Source organism: Gastrolobium bilobum, unplaced genomic scaffold (assembly GCF_033153095.1).
Source record: "Gastrolobium bilobum isolate Gb01-03AN ecotype WA unplaced genomic scaffold, APGP_CSIRO_Gbil_v1 utg18356, whole genome shotgun sequence".
NCBI lineage: Eukaryota > Viridiplantae > Streptophyta > Magnoliopsida > Fabales > Fabaceae > Gastrolobium > Gastrolobium bilobum.
The window spans coordinates 81857-105647 of NW_026896303.1; the positions used below are offsets into that span (position 1 = coordinate 81857).

Genomic DNA, 23791 nt, shown 5'->3' on the forward strand with positions numbered 1-23791 from the left:
ATTTCGTGAGTCATAAATAATTATACATGAGAAAATGCACCATTGGGGTTAGCCTAGTGGTGTGGGGTGTGTGTGTGTTAGGAGTGTGTGTAGTGTAGGGTGTTGTATTCAATTCCTTGTAACCTCCACACACAAAAAAAGAATAGGGTTGGGTGTGGTTGTTAACGAACCGAGCCGAGCCGAGTCGAGCTTTGGTCTTAACGGGCTAAGCATGTGTTCAAATGTGTCAGACTGGCCTTAGCCTGTTACCTGTTACGAATATAATATCAGCCTGTGGCCTTGCTCATTTACAAAAATCAAAGCCTGGTTTAGCCAGTTAGCATGTTTTAAAAAAATAAGACAACACAAATTTATCCAAACAAAATATACAATCAACAGCACTAGTAATTCCATAAATATTCATAAATTTAATGTATATTCAAATAGTATAATATAAAATAAAATCATTCAAAAAGTATGTTTAATTAATAAAATGGGATGAAATGAATTGAGAAGAGAGAGGGCTATCCCAAGTAATATAAAAAATAAAAAATAAAATAAAAAAATAATATATTAGGCAAGCCTGAGAGGCTCTAAGGCCGAGCTTTTGAATTGGAGTCTGAGGCCTTTTTATTAAACGAGCTTTTATACAAGTCCAAGCATGAGTCCAACAATTAATTTTAGACATGTAAGTTCAGGCCTTCACGAGCCGAGCCAAAGGCCCCTGGCTCGTTTAGCACCCCTAGATGTGGTGTCCAATATAATGATCTAGAACACTTTTCCTAATGCACAAATATTTTTGCCATATATTATATATATTTGAGTCGTCATTATTCTGTATATTATGTGTAATAAGAATAATATATGCCTATTACACCAACTTAAGCGTGATTACATAATGAGTTAAGTCAATTTTTTTTTTTAAACGAGTTAAGTCAATTTTAGCCAAAAGTAAAACCTGAATTAGAATTTTACTTGAGTTAGGTTGGATTGGGCTTAAATTTTTTTAGTTAGTCCAGCCCATTAATGGTTTACCACGTTTATTACTATCATTTTTTTAAATCTAAAAAATGATGTAATTTTTATTAAATAAAATAATAGTTATTTTATATTAATTTTTTTTTTTTGTAAATATAAAATTATAAAGTATTTGAGTTAGATTTGGTTTTGTAAATTTGGAAATATTTCTATTGATTAGTTGAAAATTTTATGAATATTTGATTTAATTTTTTTGGCTGTCTTGTACTCCACATTGATTACTAACCAACTAACTAAAACAATAGTAGTACTCTTTTGCTTCTACAATAGAAATATATAAATAATCAAAACTATTGAACAATCAATTTTAATATATACAGCATCACAATACAAGACCTCCGGCAAATTACTTACCCAATTATTGATCGTACCAAGTGACTTATGGAATAATGTTATTGCGGGAAAGGCCCAATTAGTTGGAGTGAGCTTGTTCAACACAGTACTCTTTTTTAGGCTAGTAATACAGTCCAATTTCAAGACCAAGGAAAAAAAAAAAGTCTAATCCGCAACTCCAAGTCTCCAAGCAGCTCATATAGGTTGCACCAGTGCTATTTCTACCAATGTCTCAACAAATTGATGTGGCAGCAAACAAACGAGAAAAAAATGTGACAGAAGAAATAAATGCAAGGAAGTTATTTCCCAAAAAAGGATTTGTAAAATATTTTTGAATTGGCTTTCGTAACAATAAGCATTTTTTTATAGCGTCTTATGCATCACGTTGTCACCTAGTTACAAATGAGAAATTCATACATAACCCCTTAAGTATTGTTGGGACCGAACACTTACACAATGACACATACAATCACAAAATAAAAAAAAGAAAAGGGAAGAAAGAGTGGAGACACGGATTATTCATCCAATGTGAGTTATGTTTCACTATATTTTCATTACCGCACTCGTTACAAAGCACTCTAGTTACAAGAAAAATATAAATAATTTTAGAACCCCTACTAAAATATGAGTAGATTGCAACATGTATCAAATAGATCATGAAGATTCAGATATTTGAGTAGATTGCATACTAATAGCATCAGACTAATCTTAGTGCTCATCGAATAATCATTTGAAATTCTATTGGTTGAATTTGGATAAAGAATTTAAAGAGAAGAATGGTACTTCTGGAAGTATTGAAATTTTTTTATCATAAAAGGCTCTATTATATTGTACAAATAAAGTTTAAAATTTCTGAGTCATTTCGATCAAGTATTCTGAACTCTCATGATATATTTCGATCAATGCAGGTTTTTCGGGTTGCATGCTTGACACGAAGGTTATGAGTATCTCTTTCTCTTCGTGTTTTAAGAACCCACTCACCTCATTCATACCCAGACATGACAAATCAACTTCATTTATTCCTTTTTTTTATTTGAAAATAACTTCATTTATTGCTTTATGCTCAAGTCTTGTGACCGTTGGAAATTGACGCACCAAGGGAAACAGCTATACAGGTTAATCATGCTGGGTTTCGATTTGAATGGGTATGTGTCAGCATTGTTCCATTTGTGTTCTAAGCTTTGGGAGATTCGGGTATTGCACATGTTCTGTTTGCGAAAATGGTAAATAGAAATGTGATTTCTGGGACATCTATGATTCATGGGTATGTTGGGGATGATTGTTCCATTGAGGAGTGTTGTTCGAGCAAATGTTGGAACTAAGAATAAAGGTGAATGTTGCTATCGTTGCAATGGTGAATGTTTGTTTTAGAAGCGTTTACACAGGAGCATTGAGTATGGGGAGGACAATGGACAGGATTGTAGAAGGTGGATAACTAATCATCCAAGCAAGGAATGTTGGGGAATGAATTCCTTTGCTTTTCAAATTCTCCTCAATTCTAAAATGCTCCATCCAAAGACAACGAGTAAGTGTTCTTATTAAAAATAAAATATAAAAATAACAGCATTTCTCTTTTGACAAAACCCAAGCTGTGTAAAAAAAAAAAATGCTCCTTCTTTAGTCCTTCCAATTATAAGACGAAGGATATCCTGCAAGTGTATGTATACAAGTCTGTCTGTACAGTAAAATTTAATGGTTTCTTGAATGCATTCCTCGGCAGCAGTAAAAAATAAAAAAGAAGAGAGAACAAGTATAGACAGACAACTTGTACGAGGTTAAAATGCTGCTATGGGTAGAGAGTGCAGAGGTTGTAGCCGGAGACTAGTGAGCTAATAGCAAAAGCAATAAAAGCAAGGAAGGCCAAAGCAACTGAAGCACTGGCCATCTCCGTGAACTCATCTTTTCCCCAATTTGATTGCCAATCGTCAACCCTGGTGGCTGCTGATGAAGATGATGATATCAGAAGATATGCCAGAACCTGCCCATCAATTATTATCACAAAAATGTTAATAGTTTTCAACAAATAAAGACGCGAAAAAAGTTCACATTAAAATTCACTACCATGAACCATATTAGTGAAATTTCAATCAAGGAAATGAATACAGATGTGGAGCCTAATATCGAAAAATCTTTGTTGAGACACAATGAAAAGTAAAAGCTTTTCAAGCCAAGAGCATAGCATAAATTGAATTGAGTCCTCGGAATTGACTTGCCTGATCCATGAAGAAATCAAAGTGAAAGCGCAGATGATGATTGAATAAGTGTCTCCTCTTGACTAGTTGATAGGCCAAATCACACGCTTGAAACCCAGCGTATACAAATGCTATAACATTCACCGACAAACAATACCTGCCATAGCAGCGAACTTTACCATCATTATTACAATCTGTACTAGGACAGACAAAGTTAGGAAAAACCTAGAACCCAACAATAACAAGTGAACATTAATAAAAATTCTGAATCCCAATAATAAAGTTGCCTCCAGCAATTCAAACATAAATTAACAAGTACACTGAACAACTTTAATAGTTTCAAATTGTGATTCTATTCAACAAATCCAAACTTGAAAAGTAAAATATGGTAAACTAAAATTAAAACAATTTAACTTTTTAAAAAAGAAAAAGAAAAGAAAACCTGTATTCCTTGTAGCGATCAAAGGAGTCACCACTCCAACCTTGAGTCTTATCTGCAGCCATCACCGAAAACGAAATCAGACACAGTACCACCTCGCTCAACCGGAACCCTAACGCCGCCTTCCTCGCCATTTCCTTGCTGCTCGACACTATTCTTCCCCGGCCACCGCCGTCTACACGGCGGACTCCTCCGCCGATAGGAGGGCTCATGTTTGTCGCAGGCGGCGGAGGCTCCCCCCTCATGGCGTGGTTAATAAGCACCACCGGCGGGTCATTCGCCGGCGGGTTCCAGTGCTCGGAATCAGGTATGGACGGTGGAGCATGAGAGTATTGCGTGGAAGAAGCCTCGACGACTACGATGGCCCTTGAGTTATCTCTGCTGTGAATGTCCGGTGAGTTTTGCGTCGAGTGAAACGGGTCGCCGCTGTCTGATAGAGGAGAAGATCCTAATCGGAGAGGGGAGTGAGGCAACTCAAACTGAGTCGAGGACTCGGAGGTCCTCGATGATGAGTTCTTCATGATTTTGTTATGCCTTTGCTTTGTGGACTTGGTGGAATTTAAAGGGAAGAAAAAAAGTGGAATAAAGAAAACAGTGTGTTTGTGTTGTGTTGTGTTGGGTTGGGTTGGGTTGGGGGAAAGTGAAAAGAAAGCGAAAAAGAAACTGTGGCCTGTGGGGACTAGGGATTTTTTAGCTTCATGTTTTTCAGTGTAAGACCATGCCACGTGGGTTCGATTCTTCAATTATTAACCTTCTCACTTCTCAAATCGTTGTGAAAACCCTGTGGGTTTTTTTTTTTTTTTTTCACTATACATATAACCAATAAGATCTCGCCACGTCGAACAACTGTGGGAGAGCCCAATGGAGGGTCCTGTATTGTGTGATTCTTGGAGTGCAGAGAGAAAAAAGTGTGGGTTCTGCATGCGATAGAAATCTCACCCCACTACTCAAACTCAAGTGATACTTTGCACTTCTTCTGATTGCTTAGCAGTTTTAGTTTCCTCGACTAAAAAAGAACATCGTTATTTCTTTATGTTCCAAACACACAGTTGTTTGTCGTACGTAAACCTTACTTATTTGTAAAATCTCGAAACAAGAAAAGGCTCGCTCACATGTTAAGTTTGAAAAATTCACCGACTTTTGTGAAAATTTATTTTGGGATTATATATCACCAAGCAACGAATTATTCTAAAATTAAAATTGAATTTTAATTTTGTAAGAGTAGAAAGTCAATTAAGTAAGCATTTATTTTATATATATATATATATATATATATTTCAAACAAATGCTGTAACCCATGCTGGCTAATTTTATTTTGGAAAAATCTCACTCGTGCAATTTTCTTTACAAATGAGAGGTAGCCAGCTGTTTTTCTAAAACCATCTCTATTTTTTGACTGGAGCAAGATCCAATTCCAGCTTTCTGCGCTTCAAATGGACTATAATCTCATAACTACTCATCCAATTCTATTTTTTGAATTACTATTATTAATCCCAAACGGGCCTTGTAATTATCCAAGTTATTTATTAATACAATATGGATGGAAAAATTGGAACATAATATAAAAGCAACTATACAAATTGTACATATCTATATTTATTTATTTATTTTGAATTGCCACAACAATTTATTGATTATCCAGCTAGCTGGTTCAAACAGGATAGAATTATAAAGATGACAAAACTCTCTCAACCAAAATTTTAATACAGTTGTGTAACCAAGACTTAAACTCAGTCTCTGACTATAATGATTTTGATATTAATATTAGTTCATTTAAATATGGTGACAATGCCTAAATAATGAACTCATTTTCTGTGATTCTGAAGTACGTACTTCTTATCAAAAAATGAAAAAATATAGAATATAGATGAAAATAAATATAAAGACAAACAGAGTGTAAAAATATTACTTTTTACTATATTTAGTAAAAAAAAAGTATCAAATACTCTGATCCTGAAACACCGAAAATATTTTCCTACATAATACCTCTCTTCAATAATTCCTCAATTTTAAGTTCTTGAACACGTAATACATGATCCATTCCACATTACGAAACCGTACCTGACAACTTTATATTTCCTCCAAGGAAAATAAAGAATGACTTAATGAAGTTTAACAATTCTTAATAATAATAATGGGGAAATGAGAATGACCGCTTTATATTTGCATGACACGAGGCTTACCTTCCTCATTACAATAATTGCTGAATCCATGATTCTTTTATGGGAAAAGTGTGTATAATTTTAAAGGATGTAAAGTTGTGTCATTTTAAGAGAGAGAAAGAGATAGATAAAGTAGGAGAGAGAGTTGACAAAAAAAATAAAGGTGTGGGTCCCGCCTCTTTGTGAGAGTGAAAGGATGTAAGTTGTGTAATTTTAAATGATAGACATTTTTCCCTTCTTTTATAGCTAAGATAAGACAGAACAATTAAAGAGAAGAATAATGGCAGGAAATCCAACTGGTCCAGTTCAAATCCCTACAAGCTTTTATAATGGAGAAAATTCATCAGATGTCTTTAATGAGTGGGCCTATCTTTAGTGTCATAAAGGCACAAATTCCTTCAGACTTCAACCAAACGTATATTGGAAAGGTTCCTCTTTTGCGTTTTAATGACATTCATTTAAACAAAGCAACTATGCGAAGCAACCCCCTAAAGGATGAAGCTATTGTCTTGCTTTTCACAAGACACCTTCTCTCTCTCTCCGGACCATCCAAAAGCACGGATAGGTTTATACTGGAACCTACATACAATGGCCGTGAAAAGCATCTTTTTCCCAAACTTATCTTGAGGCACTTTGTGAGCTGACGATACCACAATCATATATTCTTTCCTCTTGAAGAGAGCATAAGAAGCATATAACTTCTACTATTATCTCCTGTCTTTGTGAAGGAAAGAATGTAACACAATTTTGTCAGTTAGCAAAGTCCGTATACACAAGGTGATAGGAAAGAGAATTAGAAAATAACAAAAGAATTTTGAACTCATGAAAAGATTGAGAAGCTAGGAGGAAAAAATAAATAAATTATAAGCGCCTGCATGTGTGGTGAAACTATCTTACAAAATGTAATAAATAGCATTTTCTTTGCCACTGTAAGAATCCTTGATGCCTCGCCTCGTGTCATAGAAGAAAGAAATTAGACTGGATTCGGGAACTATGGCTCACTCTGGTAGTTTCAACCGGTTGAATAGCACAATAAAACTTTTCTCAGGCACAACATAAAGGAAACCCATATCTGCACCTTTCACATATGGACCAAAGCCCTAAATATGGCAACAGCAGAATGGAAAAATGTTATAGAAATTGGACAAAAAAAACAGATCCACTAGTAGAGACCAATAATCATGCCCGTACATTGAAAAGAAATGCTACCTTGCCATTAAGTAGGAGTAATTCTCCATCAACCCATTTTGGATTTCGAAAACCAAGCTCCGCTATTCTCCCTTGGCCTTTATAACTTGCATCCTATTCATGGAGGAGTGCAGTTTTTAATCAATTTGCATGTTTCCAGAACAGTCCAAAATGACACAACTCAAAAAAGACAACACAAAATGGCCAAAAATAAAAAACATCACGAAGGGGAAAAAAGTGAAGCAAGCCAAGAAAAAGAAAATAAGGGGAAATTGGCAAAGCCTCTCAAAACCATCAAATGCACATAGTTGAGAGGGACAGCAAGAGTGAGGTTATATCATTAAAATTTAAAATAGCCTTGATGGCTTAGAGTGAGATTTGAAAATAAGCATAGCATACACACTTCTTGTCCCTTTCTTTTTTACTTTTATTTATTTATATATACATATATTTTTATTTCATTTTATTATTTTATTTGTGTATTTTTATTTATTTATTTATTTATTTATTTATTTTTTTATTTTTTATTTTTTATTTTTTTTTACTTTTTTTCAACCGTTTTGTATCTTTCATGTGGGTTCATCTACCACCGACCCCAATTAATTTGGGATAAAGGTGTTGTTGATGTTGATGTTGATACACACATGGACATGAATATGCATATACAAACACGCGTACATACACATACCAATAAACATCCAATTGTAAAGTGAAATTACCACTCCTAATTCATTGGGAAACTTCCCACGATTGGAATTGCGATTGCCTCTCCCAATTTTAGCACGGAATGCCACCTGAATACGAAAAAATAAAATTAAGCTTTCATATCATGCATGAACACGGTAAAAATATGTGATAATACAACAAGGACCAAGAGATTCAAAATGCATAAACCTGGCCAGCAGGGACATTAAGATCCCCAGTCAACTTCACTGCTTCTACATATTCAAAGAACTCCATATCTGAAGGATTGTTTTCATCGTCCACACCATTCCAGTGTCCAAATTTTCGCTTCAATTGAACTACTTCAGTGCCAAAAGGGCCAAATGCACCAATATAGAGTCCTGTATTTCAACCAGAAGATTTCATTCTTCAAGCTGTTCTTTGCTCAAATCCTAACGAACATAATTGATACAAGGATAAGCAACCTCACCATCAAAAGGATCTAAATCCCCTCTTGAACTGGTAATCCGACTGAAAGATGTATACTCAAATAATCTACTTCTTTTCTGCGCTTGACTGATAGCAAGTTTGACAATTTCACGCACACTTTTTGAAACCTTAGTCAAGTTAAGCATTGGTCAGTTCACTGTCAGGAAAAGCATAGTATTGCAGATACGAACTTTGCTAGGGACCAGGGGAATAAATCATTATCTCATATTTTGAGAGTAATTTTAGATGAATATGTATGGGACCAGACTCCAAGATTACACTACCAGCCCCAACATTTTGGAGAAATGAAAGTCATTTTGTACACATGCAACTTGCAATGATAACCAAGATATTAAAATTAGACAATTCTGAAATATAAGTACGTATATAACTATACAGGGGGAAAAAAATCATGAAGTAAAACTTAATATGCATTCTATTGAAAAATTCTATCTTTCTAAAGTAAATAAAGTAAAAATCAATAAAAACAATGAGTATATTGACTTCTCAATTCTCATGGGGTATAAAGATCAAAGTTTAATATTTCAGAAGGTAATTTCTGAAACTAGAGAGGGTTTTTGCATAAGTTTCATAAACCTGAACAGAGGTCAGAGACCCAGTGTAATTCACTCAAAAAACTTCAGTCAAATGAATTGATCACTAATAAAATCATCATAACATGTATTTGCTAATTCTTACTAAGTTCTAAAAGCATATAACTTAACAAACAGAATAAATATAAATCTATTTTTTAACGATGATTAAATGTCTTATCTTAATCTCACCTTGGAAGAGACTTCGTCAGAAACCCAAAATGCCTTGGCAACATCAGAAGGCACAAGATCCGAGACTCCTTGTGCTAGAGCTGTCACTTTGATATTGTTGGGCACTTTATGTTCTCTAGTATCATAATCTAAATTTCTCCTAGGAATATGCAAGACAAAAGAATCTTTTTCCATATCTTGTATTTCAGCAGGAAGGCGCATAAATTCATAATTGACAGGAGTGTCGTCATCATTGTGTACAACTCCACCAACAAAAAGCTTCATATCCAAATCCGTTTCTTCTGCTGAGGCATGACTATCAGCTTCTAGAGTGACCTCATCATGTTCGTCCAGACTATTAACTTCCTCTTTAGGATTCTCACCAGAGCTTGTTTTATTACTTTCTTCCTGCATCAATTGCTTAATAGAATCATTATCCTCAGCTCCTTCCTCTTCAACATTAATGTTCATGACTTTCACTTTCAATCCAGGAATTTTATCTTTAAGAAAATTTATTACACTTTTAATGCCTTCTTCAGTTGCTCCCTCAATATTAATATTTTTCTCATCATTTTTCTCAACCTTGTCTACATGTTCTTCAACCTTGTCTTCATGTTCTTGCATCTCAACTGAAGATTCATTCTCTACCTCAGATTTGAATGGGCTTTTAGCAGGTATAGTTGGAGGGTTATTCATTGAGTTTCCTTTGGCTCGTTGCAAGTACACTACCTGTTAATTGTTAACAGATATAATGTCATAAGCATTACACAAGTACTCGTAAAGAAAAGATACAGAAACAGGAAGATAACGAATACAATAGACTCCGAGTAAAGACATGCAAACAGAAAAACATACGCTTGAAACAAAGCCCACATTTGACCTCAAAAATGATGTTCCATAATTCATTCTATGTTCAGTTTACTTACTGAATATTTACATAAGAACACTCAATTAAATTTTGTTTTGAAAAGTAAGTTGGTCATGAATTACAAGATTTTTCTTTCAGATTTGAGAAAAAACCAAAATCTGCCCATGGACCATTTGTATTTGAAATAAGAAGACTTCTTTTTCCCCTTGTGTATTGGTAAGACAAACAAACAATCATCATTATGTTGGAAAATTTGAATATTACCTGCATATGATATGTATCATCAGCATTTTTTACCACATAAATTTCAAATATCGGAGTCCCAGGAGATGCTGTGATCAACTGTCTGTAGCAAACAGAAATGATTAGTGCTCCCCAATTACCAGAGGACAAAATAGAAACTAGAAAGATCATACCTTGGACTGTAACTCTTGCCAACAAATCTACCCATACCAGGACTTACACGTATTATTCTACCAAAGGGGTCATCAGAATCTTTTGAGTAGCCTACCCACCAACCCACCTGCACATAATGGTCAAAATGGTTAGTTGACATCAACAGTCATTCAAAAAAAAATATCTAATGCTAATTGTACCATAATGAATGCTCAACCATCACTAGATTTATACTATTTAAAAGCTAACTTTCCAGATGAAGGCCATCTGTACTGTTGAAATTGCAGGGTTTAAGTAGATAAGATAGAAAAGAGAGAACGGAAACTGTCAATAGTAATATTGAATATATGATTGATGGGATACAGAACATTGGCCTAATGGCTATATTTATATTAATGATTAGGTTAAGTACAAGTGTACTAGTACAGGCCCATGCCCACAAATAAGAAGCCTAATATATTCTAGCATGTATCTTTCCAGTCAGACCTCAATAAAACACACTTTGGTACAGGAAAATGACTCCCATATCAGCTGCAGATAGCCCCTTAAAATATAGGCCCTCCCTGCTTGTCAACGTACCTTTTAGAAGTAGGCTTTCCTCTGCATCAAGTGGTTAATGGTTATCAAAACCCAGTTCGTCCCACCCCTTGGTGTGTATGGACTGCTCTTTCCAACCTGATGGCATTGATGCAAGAGCATTTGTCCCATATTAACTGGGTGTGAAACATGGAACAACCATTTTAAGTAAGGGCTCTCCCTTCTTATCAGCATGGCTTTTAGGAGTGGGCTCTCCTTTACTTTACACTTTTTTTCTCCAATCCAGTGCAGCATTTCTTTTAAAGCTTCCTAATCTCAAGGCACTATTGCTCAAGCTTTCCAATTATATCACCTTTCTCAAAATTTTATTGATTGGATGTTTCACGAGAATAATAAGTGGGAACTGGGAAGGGATAGCGTGGAAAGTTAAAATTTCAAAATAAGTAGTTTGTGGTTAAAATGAGAAGGGTTTCAAGCCGCCACAGTGCCACCTCCATCCCACCCACTCCATTCCTGACATTTTTCACAAGCACACTTGGCACGCCCACTCTTAACTCCTTCCGTTTCCCAGTTGTGAGTGACGAAAAATTGCTTGAGGTGCATTGTGCTATAGCAGTATCTATTGTGATTAAGCGAGTGAATGTTATTGGTGTGTAGTGTAACAGTGGACATTTTAATTGGTTTCTCCCGGGAATGTAGACAAGTTAGGCAAACCATGTTAAATTTTGCGTATTCATTTGTGTGATTATTTTTAATTCTTCTGAGATTTTGACAACAAATTATATTTGAACAAGAGAATAAAAAGAATCTAAAGAGTAGTAAGAATAAAAAAGAAAAAGAAAAAGAATTTTACCAACCCACTTCCAGTGTATCTACATAATCTTAAAGCATCATGGTAGCGTTCATCATCTATGGAATTCTGCAACATAAAGAAACGATTAAATTGTTGACCAAGCGATTAACTTAATTTAAATAAAAATTTTATGTGACCTTCAACTGAGACATAATTTCAGCAACAGTGTCATCGGAAGTTGCTTCCGCTACAGCTCTTTTCAACCTCGCCGCTTCTCGAAAGTCTTCGTTTTCAATTGCATCTTCAAGTTGAAACTGACAGCCAAAGAATTAAAACCATAAAGTAATATATAGTAAATACGAAGAGGGAAGAGAGATTGTGAGTGATACCTGAAGAAGAGATGCGAATCCCTCTGCCTGTTGAATATGAGAGAAATGGCGGGTCCAACGATTCCAATCCCAATCGAGGGAAGAGTGAGAACAACGGCAACAGATTTTGCGGTTGCGGTTCTTTCTGGTTTGGAAAAAAGAGATTGGGAATGGGTTTGGGTAGAGATCGAAACCACCGAGTTGGGGAAAAGAGAAAGAGATGCCTTGTGCCGCAACCATCATCTTCATCTTCTTTGTTGTACGCAAACTCCACTCTCTAATGGCTATTATCCATATGAATATGGTGCAATCTGCAACCCAATGCAATGAAACCAGAATAAACGAGGGATTTGGATTGAAGATCAATGCTATCCAGTATGATAACTTTTGGAGTTAAGTGGATGACACTGTACTTTTAGTGAGTGAGTCAGGTTTTTTTTTTTAATATGAAAAATTATTTTATTTTTCACTTTAGGCGTCAGCTATATATAACTGCTATATATGACTCGGAGATAGAAAAATAAAAGTAACTTTTTAGATTTATATAAAATCTTTCCTGACTTTGTGTAAATCAACTAAAAGAATATAAATTTATGTCCTTTTAAAAGATACTTCTTTTTCCTTAACTTTTGTTGTAATATATAAGGAAAAAGTGTTTATCCTTTTAAATGACACAAATTATATCATTTCACTCTCACAAAGAGGTGGGACTCACACTTTATTTTTTTTTGTCAACTCTCTCCTCCTTTATCTATCTCTTTCTCTCTCTTAAAATGACACAACTTTATATCCTTTAAAATGACACACATTTTTTCCAATATATAAAATGAAATTTAAATGACAATATTTTGTATTATTTTAAATAGCAAGACATTATTTTGGTGTATATTTAAAGGAAAAAAAGGTGTGTCATCTTAAATAACAAATCTTGTCTCCTTTCACTCTCACAAAGAGGTGGGATCCACACTTTTAAAACTCCCCACCCCTCACTATCTCTCCCGGATCTGAATCCTCTCATGTGAAAATTCACATGACCATATCATGTGGGGAATCATAATCATACAAAGGTGGATCAATGGTAATAAAGGAGGAGAGAAAAAAAATGTTAAAATAGGTAACTACGAAATCATAACCGTTGATTTAGCTTTGTATGGTTGTGATCTTCTCACATGACCATATCATGTTTTTTTTTCACATGAGAGAATTCATTTTCGTCTCTCCCAGAGTCTATCTCTTTCTATTACTTAAAATGACACAATTTTATGTCCTTTAAAATGATATAGATTTTTCCATATTTAAATCCTTATTTGATAGGGTATTTATGTTTAGGGATATATTTTTCTTATGTTGTAGGAAACGGATTATATTATGTTGTAGAGATAAAATATAAGTGGAACAGTAAGAGAAGAGAGAAAAAAAAGTGGTGGGACCTTTTGTGTGTGTAAGAAAATTACTTATCTTATGTAAAATGAGATAAACATAACTCTTATATTTATGCACTTGATGCAGAAAACAAGTCTCTGGCATAATAGAGACAAAATTCTAAATTCACTAATTTTAAAAAAAAAAAAAAATAACACCAACTGTTTATTACTCAAAAGATTTGACTTTGACAATGTTAACTTTAAAAATTGATTCATAACGTTAACAGATGACATGGCATATCTAACTTGGTCAATTAAGCTTAGTCAAAATTAATCTCAAAAAGGTATATAGATACTCTAAAATGGAATACCACGCATACACAGAAGTCCCAAAGCAATGTGTAAAACAAGAAAAACGATATCATTTCAGCTTTGTTGATTGAGTTTATCTTTCAACATTATAAGAAAATATTGAAAGTGTAAGAAAATTCGCATCTGTTGTGACAGCAAAGAAGCTCTTTGGTGTGTAGAAAATCAAGATGATCATGGTTGTTTTGTTTCCATCTGCAAGGACATTAGGAGCATTGCTAATAGCTTTATTCAAACCCTATGGAGTCAAGGGAAATGAATGAAGGTGCAGATACCTTAGCTAAGTTAGGTTTTAAACAGGAAGGGATTGAGATGGTGTTTTTTTCCTGTCCTCCTGATAGTATTTTACCTTTTTGGAACACCCTTTGTACTAAGTTTCTTGTGGATCATGCTTCTTTGAGCATGCAAAAGTTATTAATATAATCTTGCTGGGCTAGGCCCTCCATTTTATCAAAATAAAATAAAATATTGAAGTTAACGATGTTTAACTTAAATAGATAGAGGAATAAAAAACAATCAAAGATACAAACCTATATCTGGTCGTTTTCTATTGTTTTAAGTTTCAAATCCTATTTAATTGATAAATGAGAAAAAATTTAAATATTATTATTTAAATAAGAAATTGCAAAAACATAACAGTTTTAAATCAATTTATGCGTGCCCAAAATATGGTAGATTGGGCGTGTCCACTTTTGGGCTCATTATGGGCTGAGTCGCCCCCCATTTTGGGAGCAATTCACCCGTTAATAACACGTGGTACAAAATTTTCAATAGTTTTGTCATGAAACTTCAAAAAGCCATAACTTTTGATTCGGGTATTTAAATTAGGTATTTTTTTATTCTACTTAATTTTTCGAGATCTACGCGCTAACAATTTTTTGAAGGGGATTTGGTCAAAAACTATTTTCAAAAAAAAATTCTTGTGCCCCGTTTGACACATTTTATCTTTACGAATGTGAATGATGTTATTTAAGTTGAAGTTCTGTCTCCTACAAACATAGTTTGAATTTGCAATAATGGTGCCATAACCACAAGAGTGTTTAAACTCTGAGGCCCTCGAACCAATATCATAAGCTGCAGCACGTGCCATCAATTTTTTGGCCTAGTTTTCCCACTTCCCTATCTTCTTAATAGTATTACTTCCTTGTCTCTTCATCTCTTTCACAAGAACTTCATCGTCTGTGTCTATTACCCCGTTACAACGGTTCCACCAACTTTCATTAACCCGAGCCAACAATTTGGCACTCCTTTTTCGCCATTATTAGTCTCTGAACCAACAATTTTTTCAGTAACAAGATCAATACTCTAGCACTTTCCATATGAAAAAATGTTGTTGTACTTTCTTGCGTGTGTGTGTGGATGGAGAGGAAACCATTGTCATGTTTAGAAACATTCCTAGCAAATAAACATATGTTGTCCTTTTTTCTAGAAAAATTTGGGAGATAAAAGGCCTATTTGGATGGACTTTTGAAAAAAAGACTTTTTATGAGTTGTTTTTTTTAAAAGCCAAAATTATTTTTTGTTTGGAAGCAATATTTGAAAAGTGATTTTAAGTAAAAATGTCATTTAAATGTTAAAATAAAAAAGCATATTTTAAGTATAGAATTACTAAAATGTAAATATTGCATTCTCTAATTGCCAAATAATCCTCCAACGCCATAGGACATAGCTCCATTCGAAAGCAAAGAACAAGAGATACAATCACCACCCTCGACCTCTCTACCATCCCCATTTATTTGTACTTTTTCTCTTTTGAAATCATCATTGTTTTTATCCTTCTCCTTCCATTTGGGTTCAATTTAATTGCATAAACGGGTGCAGAGATTAAGATTTGGAATTCCGTGGAAGTGGCAGAATAAGCTAGCAAAGATTATGCCTCAGAGATTCTTCCGTCCCATCTTACAATTGATCCTCCCTCTCTCTTCCCCAAATGAAACCTCTTGTCCTGTTCGTAACTCTAATCCTTTCTTTGTACTTTTTTTCCCTTTTTTCGCATGCTTCACTCTTGAATGGGTTTCGTTTGGATGCTGGGAAAATGAGAGATATTTTGATGGGAGGAGATATTGGCAGTCTCAAATTCGGATTTGGCGGTTCCATAGTTTTTGGAACCATTCAATTCCTTTGTATTTGGAGTTGTGTGGGTTGTGTAAACTGCCTATGATGTAAAGTGAAAGTGCTCTGAACTTGAAGATAGAAACGAAGATGGAAACAAGGAGGGAAGGAACTAAGGGGTAAGATTTTGACTTTTTTACTAACTTTTGTTTTTTTTAAAGCTATCATCCAAACACCTAAAAAATTCTAAAAGCAGCTTTTGCAAAGGGAGAAGTATATCCAAATAGGCTCAAAATGTTTTTGTGATGGCACCATTGTTGCAAATTCAAAAAAAAAATTGAATTTTTTTTTACCAAATCCCCTTAAATGAGTCAAAATTTATAGTCTTTCAAAGTTTTACAGCAAAACTATTAAAAAATTTGTGTCGCATGTCATTACTGGATGAATCGCACCCAAAATGAGGGGCGATCCAGCCCCACCCAAAAATAGGTAAGACCCGTCCCGCCCCCTTTTAGATGCGACTTATTTCTATAAATCCATAAATTGATTCAAAACTGCTACATTTTCGTAATTTCTTATTGAAATTAATAATATTTACAATTTTTTTGCCAAATTCGACATCATACTTGGTATGTCTTTACCTGAATTTCATCCCTGCGTGATACACAGTTTTAAGGATGTCAATTTTGAAATATCAAGAACCACCCACAGCTAAAAATCTAAAATTCCTTCTATAGTCAGCATTAGTTAGAGCTTTTGGGATGGGAAGGTGGAAAAAAGAGCTATCCAATCCCTGACGCAAAATATGTCCCACGTCCCAAACTGATCACTGATTCAATGCAACAGTAAGTCAATATGCTCAATTATATACAAGAAAAACGACACAAAGTTATATAGCACCATGCCACACAAAAATGTATATAATTTCTATTGTGATGTACACAACCCAATGTCACCCCGCTCCCCAATAAAAGTGAACGAAAATCTTACCCCGAGTAAGAAGGTAAAAGGCAAATGCAAAATTCAACATAGAAATAGAATTTTAAACTCTCTTTACATTACTAAATATAAAAGACTATTACACATCTGTGGCTCTAATCTATGTTAAGCAAAAAGGTAATATTCATTTTCCAAGTCCTACTACTCCGAGATGTCTCCGAAAAGAAACTGACCCATTTCTTTATGGATCAATCATGATAATTTCTTGTTAGAATGTGGACCATTTATACACACGCCAGATATGGATATGCGTCCTTCGCCTTCTCCAGAATGGGTTAGAAATATAACAGCAGTTCAGAAACTATATAGTCTAACTTTGTGCAGAGGAAACACTGACAGGCATGCATTCCACAGAAGAGACCTGGTCTCCAGTTGATGCATTTCGAATCACAATAGGTACAACACCGTTCTCAGCATTTTCCAAAGCATTATCCGTGTCACCAACTGGCCCTGCAATTCCAGCACGCACTGGGCGGAGAAGACCTTGTAATCTTAACCGATAACTTTGACTAGATGGTTGGCCTCTCACGTATCTGGTTGTTGTCACAACACTAGCAGAAGATCGTTCGGAATCAGCACGGAGATTGGACAGAGCACTAAGATCAAGATTTGGAAATACTGAGCAACGGCACCGAGGACATTTCACATTCAGCCTAAGCCACTCATCAATGCATTCAACATGAAAATTGTGAGCGCAAGGTAGGCCACGGACCTGCATGACAGTAAGTTAGAAACTTATTTTCAATTGCTCTTTATGATACACAATTGCATTTTCAACTTTCTTAAAAGTGCAGGGCTCCAACAAATCACGAGGTCAAACAAAAAGCATGTTTTCCAGCAATAGATAGCAAACAGCACACGGTATGACCTGTTTTGGACCCTTAATTAGGAAAGAGTATACCTCATTCCCTACATAGAACTCTTCTAAGCAGATGGGGCATTCACTGCAATCAGTTGGAACAGCCTTTAACCTGAACTTTGGGAGTTCCTGAATTAAAGCTTCAACTGCTTCTCTCTGCGTCCAACCCAGACAAGAAACCCAACTATCAGCAGTGAAACTGAACAATAAATGTACAAAAGGAATTTCGATAAGAGAGATAAATATATGACATAATAATAATAAACACGTTGTACAAAAACACTGAAGAGAATGGTATAACTAATTCATGAGAAAATTCAAGCAATATATTCATTAACTGATGTATGTAACAATAAAGTTCACTCTGCTTGACAAAGAATAACATATCTGCTGCTTTACATGAGTTCTAATATGAAAACAAGTCTAGAAACATCAGCTAAAACCACCTGAGCTGGAGTTAGGTAAAGTCCTGGATGATATGCAGCAGCATCTTGGCCCATGCCCCTTGCTTCTTGACCAGCAGCTTCAAATGCCCAATCAGGCACTCGGATCATATCAACCAGAATCTAACAAAATGAAAATAGCAACTGTTATCATCTAATATTTGTCAAGTATAGAAAATCAAACAGAAATGAATATACATTTAGATTGCTAACAACATGATTACCCCTACATACTTCAATCAACCCCATACATGCAAATCTTTGAAATGAAGAGACAGCATTAGATTAATCATATTGCCTCCAGAAAGAACCCAGCAGTACGAGCTCGATAACATTACTTTCTTTGTAACTTTCTGGGAATCCCACAAAAGTGGGAGATGATATTCATTCTATTCAAGATACCGGTGGATGCAACTTTTTTTTTGGTAGGAGAAAAGAGGACAAAAACGTATGCAATTTTTTAACCACATACAAGGGACTGTGTTTCAGTAACAGTGTGCATCAGAACATTTTTATACAAGGACAACCAACAGAACAGCCAACCATAAAGCTGACACTGAAAGAAAAGAGCATTCATTATGTAATCTCAAAAATTCACATAAAACAAAATAATCTATTATGTTATTAAGCAGTCTCCAACAGGACAGTTTGCTGAGTACATAATTGGGAGATTAGTTTGATTTCATAAAATGAAAACTTTGAAATGGTTCATTATTAGAGTATATTAAATACTCGTGTACTACATTGGCTGAAGTTTGCCTATATTAGATAGTGCAGTACTAATGTACTGCAACCCCTAGAGTAGGTTGGGTATACTCATGTAACTTTCTGTTAGGCCTACGTGGCATTCAATTACATTTAGTTGTAACAAACAACTGATTATTCAGTTAGCTAATAAGGTCTGGTGCAGCTTGCTCTGCAAGATTGTTGTATCTCTATAAATACTAGTTCTGTTGTTCAGAACAGTAAATCAATAAATATCAAGAAATCTTAAGCCACAATTTCTTTCCCTTTCTTTCTCTTTCTCCCAGTTTCTATCCTTTTCTTTTATTCATAAAATCAAAAAAAGACTAAAATGAAAATAAAGCAACAGACTCAAACTGTCATATGCCTATAGTACAGTATCAGAAAGGATTGCACCAGCTGATGAGCTAGCTTCAATACCATGCCAGATTACAAGTTATCCCAAATTTTGACAAATAATTGTCTGCACTATGACTTCAAGATAAAACTTAGGGCTCGTTTGGTGGACAGAATAGCATAGGTATGATAGGATAAGCTATCATATCCTGCTCTTATCCATTATTTGGTGAATCAAGAGGATATAATAAGCTTATCCTGTTAGGAGGAGTGTTAGCTCATTCTTCTAAAATTAAACCCCCGTCTCCTTAAGCTTCCCTAAGAACACAATAATCTGCCTTGCCACCGTTGCCACCAGCCACAACCATTGCCACTGGCTAGCCACCACCGTCACCACCACAACTCAATGCATGCTTGAAAAAAAATCATTAATTTTAACCAAACAACAAATCTCTAATTTTATCCAAATACTGTTACACACATAAAAATTGACAATCAATTGAAAACATTTTAAAAATTTAATTGCTAAAGATATAATTTTTTTATTTTGGAAAATTTTATAAGCTATTTTATATATTTTATTAAAATTACAACTTTTATATTTTTAAGAACAAAAATTTAAAAATTAATTTGAAAAAAATTATATGACATCATGTTATAAAGGATATTTTTGTCTATTTATATCATATCCCCACACTATCTAGTTCCCTTCAAACACAAGATAGGATAACATAATCATATCAAACTGCTTATCTAGTGTGCATCAAACCTAGGATAGGATATGAGCTTATTAAGCCCTTATCCTATCCATCCTTATCCTATCATGTTCATCAAACGAGCCCTAAATATATTGCACCTTACTCCATTTCCTCGCAGAAGGGAAAAAATAGGGGGAGGGGGGGGGGGAATTCATGTCATTCACAAAAACGTTTAGAAATACTCCTATTTGATGCCAAACAGCAGTGTCATGCTGTCAAAAGATGGAGCTTCCACGACAATAAAACTAACATGGTAACATATGTATCAGTAAAGGTAACGCTTACCCCATATTCAGATACAGGGATGCCCTGTTGGGCACGCAATAAGTGTGCTTGTCTTCGCGTCAACCACTGTAAAAAGTTAAACAAACCAAAATGAGTACAGCACCAATCTAGAAAAGAAACAATGAAGAAGAATGTTATTCTGTAGATATTCGAAGATGATAGGTTGTTCAGAAACAAAAACACCATGACAAGCAGAACAAAAACATGGAAACAAGTCATTGAAACATCTAATGAGTAAAAATAGAGAATCACCGACCTTCAACAGTTGCAAGCAGAACAAAAAAGAGATTTTGCAAAAGCAAGTCAAAGAAACATATAATGAGTAACAGTAGAGCACTACTAACCTTCCCCAGTGACATGCAAGCAATGCAAAGGAGTCCACAGTAGCTAAAAATTAACCAGATGAGGAAGCCCCACTTCTGACCATTTTCAGGCAGCTGCAGGTAATTATTTGCATTATGCAACATAAGCTTGTTTACAAGAGTAACACTGAAGATTAAACAAAATCAAAACATACACAGTTCTTGGCACTGCTGAACCACAGGGTACCAGTTATAGTCCAAGCCCAAAGAAATGGATAGAGAAGCAACACAAGGATTGAAAGGACTACTACTCTTCCACAGAAACGAGCATATCTCTGCTGCCGCCCAAAATCTCTAGAAGCATAGAAAAGGAAGGGAGAGGAGGGATAAAGGTGAGATTGAATTAGTACTGGGATTTGATGAATTAAAACATTATTTGACTTCATTTATTTGATGCAACACAAAAATTCAGAACCACTTTAGTTGAGTTTAATGTTATGAATCAAAGTAATAGAATAATGTACTTGGGTCAACATATGGAGCAGTACTTCAGTACTGCAGACCTATAGTGACTAGGCTAATCCCTAAATTCTGTTATACCTACGTGGCATTCAGTTGTAATTTCTGTTGTAGTTTACAACTGAATCTTAGATCAGTTAGTCTCGGTTTCAGCTTGTAACACAAGCTTCTGGTACATCTATATATTGTAGGTTTTTCTCTTAGAACTGCAACCAATGTTGTAATCATTGTTCTCAATAATGTTTCAATACAGTTTCTTTCATTTTCTCTTGTTTTCCCTTATTTTCTCACCCCTTCCTATACAAAGAAATCAGCCATGAAAGCAAAATGACTATATATGATTTTTCACCTAAATGCTCAAGAGAAACTAAGTGAGAATTTCACATATGAAAAAAAGTAAAAAAAAATAAAAAACTCATAAAACCACCGGCCATATTAACCATAGTACATTCATACATTCCATAAACTTTTATGTCCTTCTCTTCCATAGTGCTATTTTAACTTTTAACCTTGAGCTATGTCACCCATTCCAGGTACAGCTGCACTGTGTAACTCAGGCAAATGACTAGCCTGCCGCAGCAAATTTCTGTCATGTTCGGATTAGTGTTATCCGTACTATGCTAACACAAGCACATTAGTTTCATGTAGATTGATGCCATCAACAATATCAACATGCTCTGTGATCATCATGTATAAAGGAATCTTAGTTACAAAACGCAGGTTAAGAATAGAAGGCCTTACAAACCCATTCCCGCAGCAAGCCCATTATCAACAAACATCAAGAGCCGGAAAACAAACACAGAAGTGTAGTCAACCTGAACACCAGTGAAAGAAAATAATAAAAGGGATAATTTGCGGGACAACCTTATCTTATGAAGAAAATAAACATACATAGCGATTTCAAAAGGAATAAAATAATACAAGGAAAGGAACCCACCATGATCCATATGTGCAACGGGTAAGTACAAGTACGATACCGCTTCCAATTAATTGCGACAATAACTCTACAAGTCAAATGGTTAAGGAATACATGAACACACATTTCATATAATCTGATGACTTATGTGCTGAAGTGCGTACATTGGGTAGCAGAAATTTCGTTTTATTTTTATTTTTTTAATTCTTAATATTTCTCAAAACATTGATTCCGAGAAAATGCAGAATGATACCAAATTTAGAAAAACCCAGAAGCTGAGTTGTTAAAGGATACACGCTAGTGGCGAGCATGGACAAGAAAAACCCATCGTACCTGCAAGGAGCGAGTTACATTCAATCAAAATTGGATAATACAAAAGGCGATCTTGCAATCAGACCCATGAATATACAATAGATATAGAGAGGAGAGAGAGAGAGAGAACTAACCATTTGAAATCAACGCCTCTGATAGCCATGGAATTTGATTAAGCGAAACCCTAAAATAAAGAAGCGGCGTCGTATTGAAGGATGGTCCCTTGAGCAGTGGTAAATGCATGAATCGGAGAGAGAGAGAATGAGGGAAATCTGAATCGGAGTGAGATGTTTCGTAAAAAAATGGAGTTAAGGAATAGGAACAGCCAAAAAAAAAGGGGGGGGGGGGGGGGGGAAAGCGCAAAATGACTCAGAGGATTAGGATTAGAAAAAAAGAAGAACCCAGTAACACGAGTGTGTGTGTGTGTGTGTCAGGTGCGAGAAGATGAACTAACAAAACACAAAAACAAGCACCGCACCGCCAATAACATTGACTTCATTTCTATTTTAATGGTTTGTTTGGTTTGCGTTAAAACTCAAAAAGTGTCACTAACTTTGGTTTTACTTTGTACGACTGTGGCTATAACTTCTTCCTTTTTCTTTTCGTTTCTTTTTTTTCTTTTTCTTCTTTTTCTTCTTTTGTTTTGGTTTTCAATTTTGAGGCGAAACATCAACATGTCAATTCCATTTGCCGTAACATATCCTTCATTTTTAGAGAAATACTTCATTTGTACATCGAATTTTACTTAAATGACTTTGTTTTTGTTTTAATTTGCTTTCTCTTATCGTATACTAAAGTTTAGACCTTTATTTACAAAAAGAAAAACAACCGACTAATACTCGTTCATGAAGCACTGCATTTAGGGCATATTTGGTATATAGTATAGGATAAGACCTGATAATATAAGATCTCATAGTATAAGATATGATTGTATAAGACTTGATTAAATTTTAATACTATCTAACGTTTGGCATGATATTGAATAAGATAATATCATCCAATGTTTGATAGATAGGTTAAAAAATTTTTTTGTCAAAAATACCTTTTAATAATGAATTTACATAATTCTTTCAAATATATCAGATGATATTATTTTTTATAGAAATATGTAGATCATGTCCAAAAAATATATTAATTTTTATAAAAATAAAAATCTCCAATATTTTAAAAAATTATATATTGAAAAATTATTTTTTATTTTAATATACCAATATTAAAAATATATTAATTCTTGAGAATTGCATTGGTTAATACATCAACCCCTTATCAGGCCTAATCTTATCATCCTAGGCCTGATTAAGTTATACATCATTATGATGTATAA

At 34.7% G+C, this 23791-nt stretch overlaps 3 protein-coding genes across 7 annotated transcripts; all 3 read right to left on the reverse strand.

Moving 5' to 3' along the window:
* Positions 1-2438: 2438 nt before the first annotated feature.
* On the reverse strand, positions 2439-4586 carry LOC133298784 (CASP-like protein 4A3). Its single transcript, XM_061498126.1, has 3 exons — positions 3985-4586; positions 3564-3699; positions 2439-3328 (listed from the first exon to the last, which is right to left on the reverse strand). Exons 1-3 carry the CDS (start codon positions 4500-4502, stop codon positions 3137-3139), a joined length of 846 nt encoding a protein of 281 aa, XP_061354110.1. The 5' UTR covers positions 4503-4586; the 3' UTR covers positions 2439-3136.
* A 1862-nt stretch (positions 4587-6448) lies between these two features.
* LOC133298777 (protein EXECUTER 2, chloroplastic-like) lies at positions 6449-12601 on the reverse strand. Of its 4 annotated transcripts, none has more exons than XR_009749862.1 (12): positions 12231-12601; positions 12039-12155; positions 11902-11967; positions 10532-10638; positions 10380-10461; positions 9269-9976; positions 8485-8611; positions 8226-8395; positions 8051-8125; positions 7353-7445; positions 7041-7243; positions 6449-6857 (listed from the first exon to the last, which is right to left on the reverse strand). XR_009749862.1 is itself a non-coding variant. In XM_061498113.1 (11 exons), exons 1-11 carry the CDS (start codon positions 12456-12458, stop codon positions 7142-7144), a joined length of 1824 nt encoding a protein of 607 aa, XP_061354097.1. In that variant the 5' UTR covers positions 12459-12601; the 3' UTR covers positions 6449-7141. The 4 variants fall into 4 exon arrangements, 2 of the variants coding, with proteins under 2 accessions (XP_061354097.1, XP_061354096.1); XR_009749861.1 differs by having other exon boundaries at positions 6449-6861; XM_061498113.1 differs by having other exon boundaries at positions 6449-7243; positions 10380-10457; positions 10579-10638.
* A 4297-nt stretch (positions 12602-16898) lies between these two features.
* LOC133298780 (E3 ubiquitin-protein ligase SIS3) lies at positions 16899-22832 on the reverse strand. 2 transcript variants are annotated; one of them, XM_061498119.1, is made up of 10 exons: positions 22602-22832; positions 22450-22488; positions 22177-22243; positions 21981-22054; positions 20936-21074; positions 20763-20855; positions 20419-20484; positions 18299-18418; positions 17895-18008; positions 16899-17705 (listed from the first exon to the last, which is right to left on the reverse strand). In XM_061498119.1, the coding sequence occupies exons 1-10, from the start codon at positions 22628-22630 to the stop codon at positions 17304-17306; spliced, it is 1143 nt and encodes a 380-aa protein (XP_061354103.1). In that variant the 5' UTR covers positions 22631-22832; the 3' UTR covers positions 16899-17303. The 2 variants fall into 2 exon arrangements, with proteins under 2 accessions (XP_061354103.1, XP_061354104.1); XM_061498120.1 differs by lacking the exon at positions 22602-22832 and having other exon boundaries at positions 20936-22054; positions 22409-22488.
* Positions 22833-23791: the final 959 nt, after the last annotated feature.